The sequence below is a fragment of the Elephantulus edwardii genome, unplaced genomic scaffold (genome assembly GCF_000299155.1).
Source record: "Elephantulus edwardii isolate Elephantulus edwardi_28Jun2011 unplaced genomic scaffold, EleEdw1.0 scaffold00266, whole genome shotgun sequence".
Lineage (NCBI taxonomy): Eukaryota > Metazoa > Chordata > Mammalia > Macroscelidea > Macroscelididae > Elephantulus > Elephantulus edwardii.
In genome coordinates this window covers 1,251,950-1,260,288 of record NW_006400016.1, presented here as the reverse complement: position 1 = coordinate 1,260,288, position 8,339 = coordinate 1,251,950, and the positions used below count along the sequence as shown (strand labels likewise).

The 8,339-nt window shown below is 51.4% G+C and overlaps 2 protein-coding genes across 3 annotated transcripts in view; both read left to right on the top strand.

The window, feature by feature from the left end:
* GAPDHS (glyceraldehyde-3-phosphate dehydrogenase, spermatogenic) overlaps positions 1–3,737 on the top strand; it is a 12,546-nt gene extending 8,809 nt beyond the window's left edge. The window contains exons 5-11 of the mRNA XM_006899721.1: positions 1,331–1,421; positions 1,506–1,624; positions 1,991–2,072; positions 2,373–2,524; positions 2,700–2,862; positions 3,465–3,562; positions 3,665–3,737. Coding sequence (XP_006899783.1) covers positions 1,331–1,421; positions 1,506–1,624; positions 1,991–2,072; positions 2,373–2,524; positions 2,700–2,862; positions 3,465–3,562; positions 3,665–3,737 — 778 coding nt within the window. The remainder of the gene's footprint in view (positions 1–1,330; positions 1,422–1,505; positions 1,625–1,990; positions 2,073–2,372; positions 2,525–2,699; positions 2,863–3,464; positions 3,563–3,664) is intronic.
* Positions 3,738–4,179: 442 nt separating this feature from the next.
* Positions 4,180–6,087, top strand: TMEM147 (transmembrane protein 147). 2 transcript variants are annotated; one of them, XM_006899677.1, is made up of 7 exons: positions 4,180–4,357; positions 4,434–4,503; positions 5,097–5,156; positions 5,237–5,373; positions 5,509–5,593; positions 5,685–5,806; positions 5,890–6,087. In XM_006899677.1, the coding sequence occupies exons 1-7, from the start codon at positions 4,281–4,283 to the stop codon at positions 6,011–6,013; spliced, it is 675 nt and encodes a 224-aa protein (XP_006899739.1). In that variant the 5' UTR covers positions 4,180–4,280; the 3' UTR covers positions 6,014–6,087. The 2 variants fall into 2 exon arrangements, with proteins under 2 accessions (XP_006899739.1, XP_006899740.1); XM_006899678.1 differs by lacking the exons at positions 5,237–5,373; positions 5,509–5,593 and having other exon boundaries at positions 5,890–6,086.
* The last annotated feature ends 2,252 nt before the right edge of the window (positions 6,088–8,339 follow it).

Genomic DNA, 8,339 nt, shown 5'->3' with positions numbered 1-8,339 from the left:
AACATTTACAGAGATTTTGGGCTTCCACTCATTCATTGTTGCACTATTCTCTCTACCCTCCTCCCAGTTTGTTCTTGTCCAAATGCCACAGTGCTTGTACTTTATCTTCTTCTACCCTTTTCTAGATGGGTAAACTTGGACAAGGGATGGAACATCCCTGAGCCTCAGTTTCCTCATGTATGATGGAGGTGTTGAGCATGTCCCTTCAGTGATCAGCTGAAACCAGTGTTAACACCCGAGAACACTTGGAAGAGCACATTTCCCACAAACCCTTGCTGCCTTGCAGTTGAGGCCCTCTTGGTGGGCAGGTACCACACTGCTCCGCCATCCTTGGGTCTAGGCGAGCCATAAGTTGGCAAATAACTACAAGAACAATTACAACACTCAATATGTCCTTGCTAGAAAAGTGAGCAGAAGCATCAAAACAACTCTGTGGGCACTGGATAGAGGCTGGTGTCTCTCACGGGGTCCACTCTTAGCCCTGTGTCAATTCAGTACATCTGTAAAGATACTTGTTGAATATTCAACCTGGAAGGTAGGACGTGGTTGGGGAATAGCAGTTGGGTCAGATGATGTGTGTACTAGGAGACAAGACACCTACACTGGTTCTCCAGCGAGAAGAAGGGGCTGCTTGTTCAGCACTTCCTTGCTTATTCACTTATCATGGCAAGTCCAGTCCAACGGGAGTTGACTACTCATCTTTCTCCCACGGAGCATTCAAGCTGGTGGATTCAAACACTGTGCAGCTCCTTAGCACTAGGCCACCAAAGCTCCTATGCACAGCATGTTGTGACTCACAGCTGACCCTCCAGAGGCAGTAAATCACACAAGAAGAGACTGTCCATCTTCCTCCTTTGAAGCAGCAGTGGATGTGAAGCATATGCCCTCAGGTTGACAGCACTGCTCCTTACCACTAGGTCATCAGAGCTCCCCAAGGCATAGGCACGTTGCTGTTTTTGTTGTTGAATATCATCAAGTTGGAAATGACACATAACTGACCCTCTAGCAAGTTTTCCGATGGCATGGGAGGAGACTGTCCATCCTTTCCCCCGTGGAGCACCTGATAGCTTTGAACTGCATGCCTTCAGGATTACAATGCAGCTTCTTACCACTAGGCCACCAGAGCTACAAAGACACAGAATAGGTGATACAATCTGGAAAATAAAAGTACACCACAAGGGGGCAGTGGTGAGAGGCACGACGAGCAGGGCTGAATCCTTGTGGGCTGAATCCTTGTGGGTCTGCTAGGGCAGGTGACTGACAGCAGGCCCGCTGCAAGCAAACCAGGGAGGCCTAGGGACGGGCTCACAGCTGTGCCATCCCTCTACAGCAAAGAACCCAAAGAAATTCCCTGGAAGACCGTCGGGAGCCCCTTTGTGGTGGAGTCCACAGGCGTGTACCTTTCCATAGAGGCAGCTATGGTAAGCAAGAGAAGTGCAAGGGCTGACTTAGGGGTAAGGGTTGTGCCACTGAAAGCACCAGCTAACACCTGTGCCCCTTCCTAGAACCACATCACAGCAGGTGCACAGCGTGTGGTCATCAGCGCACCCTCACCAGATGCGCCCATGTTCGTCATGGGTGTGAATGAAAAGGACTATAACCCTGGTACCATGAGAATTGTCAGGTAATGGCAGGGGCTCGGTGGGGACTCGGAGCACAGCATTCTGAAGAATATGGGTACCAGGGACCAGATGCTCCCCTCAGCTTCCCCATCTCCATTCCCAGGAGACCCCTAGTGCTTCCTTCACAGAGACCTACAATCCTGAAGTCAGACATGATTGCAATCCTGTAAATGTTACCCTAAAACAATGTTAGACATGCAAGACTTTGGGAAAACTGAAGGAGTTTCTCCCAGCAACAGCTCTTTATTCTGACTGGCCTCTATCATCCCAGCACTGACTTCTCATGAAAGGCCTGGTGACATACCCTTAAAAGGGGTGAGGGTGGGAGGGGTGGCTCTGCAACTAATCTTGTACCTGGGCCGTTTCAGCAACGCATCCTGCACCACCAACTGTCTGGCCCCCCTGGCCAAGGTCATCCATGAGCGATTCGGGATAGTGGAAGGGCTGATGGTGAGTCAAAGACAAGGGGTTGAGGCAAGAGGGATGGTAGAGTCAACCTTTTCTTCCCATAATTTATTTAGTGTATAGAGCTAACAGGAAAAGGCTGGTTTAGGGAGGGAGAAGCCCATGGCTAGTGAAATGTTTTAAAACACTGCACAACTCTCGGGCAAGGCCCCTAGTCTGCATGTACCAGAATGCTGTGGGAATAGCTCTGCCAGTCTCTATATCTAAGCCACTGTCCCCGGCCTGAGAGAAAGGCATGAGTGCTCAGAAGCAGAGGCCTCACCTCAGCCCTCTTTCTTCCGCAAGACCACAGTCCATTCCTACACAGCCACTCAGAAAACCGTGGATGGGCCATCCAAAAAGGCCTGGCGAGATGGACGGGGTGCCCATCAGAACATCATCCCTGCCTCCACGGGGGCTGCCAAGGCTGTCGGCCAAGTCATTCCAGAGCTTAAAGGGTATGAGGGCAAGAAGCTGCAGCCAGGGTGGATGATACACCCAAGGGCCCCAGGGAGGGTACTGCACTGGCCCTAAAAGCCTTAAGGTGTTTGTTAAAGGGATAGCCCCAGCGCAAGAAGGGACAGATGTAGATATCCCTGGGTTCTGACTCCCATGCCTGATGTGACTCTCCAGAAAGCTGACAGGGATGGCATTCCGAGTGCCAACCCCAGATGTATCTGTTGTGGACCTGACCTGCCGCCTGGCTCGACCTACCACATACTCAGACATCAAAGAGGCCATAAAAGCAGCAGCCAGGGGGCCCATGGCTGGTATCCTGGCCTATACAGAGGATGAGGTAGGCCCTAAAGAAAGAGGACCCTGGGTGTGGTGTGATTCCCTCTTGTCAGGGAGCTGTTCAAAATATGTCAGCACTTTACAGAGCTGTGGAGGCCAGCTGTCTGCCTCAGGGCCTTTGCACCTGATGTTCTTTTGGTTTGGAAAACTCTTCTTCCTGGTGGCCACGTGGTCTGGCCTCATTTCTCCCAAGCATTACAACTCACCTCCTCAGCAAGATATTCCTTTTTTGGTTCTCTTCCTCACCTGAAATTTCATTCACTGTTATGTACAAAGAATTAGGGGCTCTTTCCCTAGCCTGGGCCTAGCATACAGCAGGAGAATGAGAGACAATAGCTCCCCTACTACCTCGTTCGAATTGCCTGCCCTGTTTCAAGAAAGGGGTGATTATTGGTATAGGGTGTGCTCAGCAGGCAGAACCTTAGACCCTATGCTGGGAACTTTACAGTCCCCATTTCATTACCTCTACACTGCCCTGACTCGGCCAGTGAGGCAAGGCTCCAAGGCCTGCAAGTGGCAGGACCAATATGAAACCAAGCCTAATAACCCCAAGCCTAGCCTCCCGGGGCTCCTCGCACTTATCTTCGAAACGCTGACATCCAGGTGGTTTCCACGGACTTCATCACCGACCCCCATTCCTCCATTTTCGACGCCAAGGCGGGCATAGCTCTCAATGACAACTTTGTGAAGCTCATTTCCTGGTAAGGGGTGCCAACAGGAATCTGAAAACTGGGGACCAAGAGGGAGGTGGGGGGAAAGAAGGGTCCCCTGACTTCTGCTTCCTACCTGACCCCTCGCCTCAGGTATGACAACGAATACGGGTACAGTCACCGGGTGGTCGACCTCCTGCGCTACATGTTCAGCCGAGAGAATTGAAGAGGCAAGACCGCCCCCTAAAGTCCGTGCCCACCTCTCGTTCCCTGTGAACCTCTTACCGTGGCACATATAAGACCCTAAGATGCAAACTGCTTCAATAGCCGAGGAAATAAACAAAAGCAAACTCGGAAAGTTCCCCCGCGCTGTGTTTCTTGGCGGGTCACGTGGCCTTCGAGCCCCCTCCCCCTCCCCCTTAACGTGATTGACCTGCAGCCATGGAAAAGCCTCAACTCCGAGCATGGATCCACTCCGGAGAAACCCGAACTCCTACGGGCGAGCGTGGCTGTGAGCCGGTCCCTCAACCACGTGCACCAACGCCAAAGGAGTGGGCAGCAGCCACGGCCCGGGGTCAGCGCGGCGCCCCGCCCGCCGGCCGTGCTCTGACGTCACGACGCGCGCGACGCTCCAGACCCGGACAACGGCTCCCAGGAGTGAGGACAGGTGGGCGCGGGGCCCGGGCTGCGGTGGGGACGGCGGCGTCTGGGGCCCCCGCGGAACTCCGCCTCGCGACCCCAGCGCCGGCTGGACTGGGCGGCCAGCGTCATGACCCTGTTCCACTTCGGGAACTGTTTCGCCCTCGCCTACTTTCCCTACTTCATTACGTATAAGTGCAGCGGCCTGTGAGTGCGGGGCAGAGAGGGCGCGGGGTGGCGAGGGCGCGGGGCCGGATAGATGCCTGACCGTCTGCTCCTCCAGGTCTGAGTACAACGCCTTCTGGAAATGCGTCCAGGCTGGGGTCACCTACCTCTTTGTGCAGCTTTGCAAGGTGAGAGCTGTGGACTCGGGGAGCCTCCCTCGTCCTCCTACCCCACCAACTGCCCCGCAGAGAACGGTGACGCGAGCGCTCTGCTCCCGTTAAGATTTACAGCCTTGAAATCTCTTTACAGAAGTTCTTCTTTGTCCTGTTGGGTCGCTAGGATGCTAAATCTGCTCAGGGATTTTCGTGGTTTGAGGAAGGTTGGAACTCTTTTGCATGACACTTTTGGAATAATTAAGGAAAAGCTCAGCTACATGATTTAGATAGACCTTTGTACAGTTAAGAATGCTAAATAACTTCTAAGACCGCACATGGTGCAGCCAGCCCTACCCAGGTAACCAGCACCAGTTTCTCCCAACCTGACTCAGGTCCCCTGAGATCGCCACAGAATTCACACTTCCAGCCCCCCCCCCCCCCCAGGGGGAACCAACCACCTTGTCCCCTGTCTCCTACAGCCCTGAAATCTTATTGCTACCTGGTGGCCGCACTTCAGCTGCTCCCAGAGCCCCGGGGTCCTGCCCCCCTCCACTCACTGACCTCTCTCAAAACCCAAGTGGCTGATGCCGCTCACCTTGAGGTGACCTCTCCTATTCTGTTCTCAGATGCTGTTCCTGGCCACTTTCTTTCCCACTTGGGAAGGCGGCATCTATGACTTCATTGGGGTGAGTGAGGCTAGGGAGCACAGGAATGGGGTCCATTGCTCCGTACTGCACAAGCCTCAACCTAAACCCTGGACCCACAGGAGTTCATGAAGGCCAGCGTGGATGTGGCTGACCTGTTAGGCCTGAACCTTGTCATGTCCCGGAATGCCGGCAAAGGGGAGTACAAGATCATGGTTGCTGCCCTGGGCTGGGCCACCGCTGAACTCATAATGTCCCGGTGCGTGCAGGAGCCTAGAGCCCAGACTCCTGAGGAGGGACACCTGGGTCCCAGGAGGGTGCAAAAGGGCATGGGCTCAGATTATGGGTACTGAGTGTGTGGGTACAGGAGAAGCTTTCCCTCTGCCTTCCTCAGCTGCATCCCCCTCTGGGTCGGAGCCCGAGGCATTGAGTTTGACTGGAAATACATCCAGATGAGCATAGACTCCAACATCAGTCTGGTATGCTATCCTGTCCTTCCTCCCCACTCCCCCCTTTTTGCTGGTGGCTTTATTGCAGAAGGCCTGGCCCTAATTTCCTGTCTTCCTCCAGGTCCATTACATCATTGCATCTGCCCAGGTCTGGATGATAACTCGCTACGATCTGTACCATACCTTCCGCCCAGCAGTCCTCCTGCTAATGTTCCTTAGTGTCTACAAGGCCTTTGTCGTGGAGTGAGTTAACTGGGGCTAAAAGCTATATTCAGAGGAGGGTGGCTTAACTATTCTTCTTTCCTCATTGTGATGTTTTCCCACAGGACCTTTGTCCACCTCTGTTCCCTGGGCAGCTGGACAGCATTGCTGGCTAGAGCAGTGGTGACGGGGCTGCTGGCCCTCAGCACACTGGCCCTGTATGTCGCTGTTGTCAACGTGCACTCCTAGGCTTGGTGTTCAAGCGTTCACATATCTATTTCCTGTCTTTCCCAGAGTTTCAGTAAACAGTGTTTGGAAAGTTATTTATGCCTCCATTTATCTCTGGAATTGTCTGCCAATAGCAAGTCCACCCTGGGTCTTAGAGGAGCTAAGTATATGAGCTGGGAAGCTAGTCAGTCCATTGATAGACCTGGAGCAGTTTCCTGGACTCCTCTTTTCCCAGAGACTTTGAGGGTTTAAATAAAATAAGTGACCTTCGAACAGCAGCTGGGGCTAGTCTGGGCTAGTAGGAGCTACTTTCTTCATCATATCCTCACTTCAGTCTGCCTTGGCTCTCTCCAACGTGGGCCCAGCACGGCCCATCTACCCCTCTGATTATGTTTGGCCAGGGTAACTAGGTCACTTCCCCTACTTGCTACCACCTGTGGCTCCTCATTGCATAGTGAATAGTCCAACTGTCTGTTTCTTCATTTAGCCATTGGTCTCTCTGGAGCTGCTTTCTGGAATAACTTGCCCTAGGCAGAGTTCGGATACAAGGCTTTGGCCTTAAGACACCAGGAGTGTCTTATTCTGAGCTCTTCAGTGCTTTGTCTCAGTTCACATCAGATCTTCTCAGAGCACTTGGGCAAATAGAGCAGTTAAGTCTACCTCCTCAGTGTTGTTCTGGATGCCATTCACTTCTCCCCCTAGCCCTTCCTTTGTCCAGTGTGTCCTGCTTCTTGCCTCCTTCCCTCTCCTTTCTCAAGAAATGTATCAAAACTTTGAGCATCCTGATTAAGCTCCACCTTGGAAATCTTGCCAAAGCAGGAAGCTGCTCCCTAGGCCTAGAGTTTCTAGTGAGATCATCAGGGGTATATGAATAGTCCTGCCATATGGTATTTAACCCCTAACTTGGGAAAGTACTCAGGAAAGTTCTTTTATGACAGCCTTTTGTTTTCAGGGTGAGCATTTACCCTCAGATGGGATAGCCACCCCCTAGCCCTATCCCCAATTGTCTTTTTTTAGAGACAGTTAATTGATGGGTCTTCTTAATTTTGATGTGGAAAGGCTATAGCTGGAACACTCCCCCAACCCTCCTGGGTCACCTGATTTTTTTTTTTAATTAATAAAGTGTGGTCACATGGTAATGGCAGTGTCTGACCACTAACTCCCCATAGGACAACAGTCCACATTCACATAAACACACAACCGACTCATGAGGTCAGACATGCCCCCATGCTACCGTCACCTACTTCTTTTAGTTCTAACACCAGCCATCTCTCCCAGGGTTCTGGCTGCTTTACTGCTGGATCTGCTAATCCTTTGCAGTGGCCACACAGAACTCGTAATTGTGGGGTTTATTAGGGATGTTAACAGGTTACAACTCTTCATCTTCATAGCTTCTCAGGGGTGCTCATAGACTTTTTAACCTTTGATTTTGAAGCTGTAGGCCAATGTTACAAAGTTCTCTTAATCTTGCCAATTAGGATGCCTTCTCATTCCATTAGTAATCTTGAGTACAGGCCCCTGGCTTGGGGTCCATGTGGCACCCTGGAAGTACCGTCTCAGGTCAGCTTTGTCTCCCATCAGCCTTCAGTTCTTTGAGGCCGCTGCTGCTGCTGCTTTAATCTAAATCCCCATCTGACTGGCACAGGACTCTGATCTTGATAGATGCGCACTAGGCTCCCCGTTTCTTTTTTCTTGCTAGTAACAAGATTCCCATTTTCTACCTCCAAGCCCACTCTATTTAAACTTGATGGGATGCCAAGACTAACCCTTATCAGTGGTCTACATACCCTGTTTGCATGATCCTACTCCAAAGGTGCTATTTGCATAATAACACAGTCTCTGCCAGTCATGTGGCAAATGTCAAAGCCAGAGTGGGCTGGGAAAGCCATATTGCACAATCCACACACAGCACCACAGGCTACCCCCTGGCTTTTCTAGCTGTTGACTTTTATGACTGAAGGATTAACTTCCCCTTTGCAGTCATTTTCTAATAACCATTCTGTGCCTTATACCTTATTTTCTCCATTTTAGATAGTCAATTTCTAATTAGCTCATTCCTATGAAATATTGGAGAAGAGTGCTGAATATCCCATGGACTATCTTAGAATAAACAGCTAGGTCTTGGAGCAGGTGTAGCCAGAGTGCTTGTTGGATGCAAATATGATGAAGCTTCATTTCACATACTTTAAGCATGCTGCTAGGAGAGGTTATTCCTGGGAGAGGGACAGTGAAGGAAAGGAAGATCCTCAACCAAGTGGTTGCAGTGACTGGTGACTGCAGCCGTGGGCTTGAGTGTGCCAGAGCTTGTGAGGATGGCACAGGATAGGACAAGGTTTAGATGGTTCGT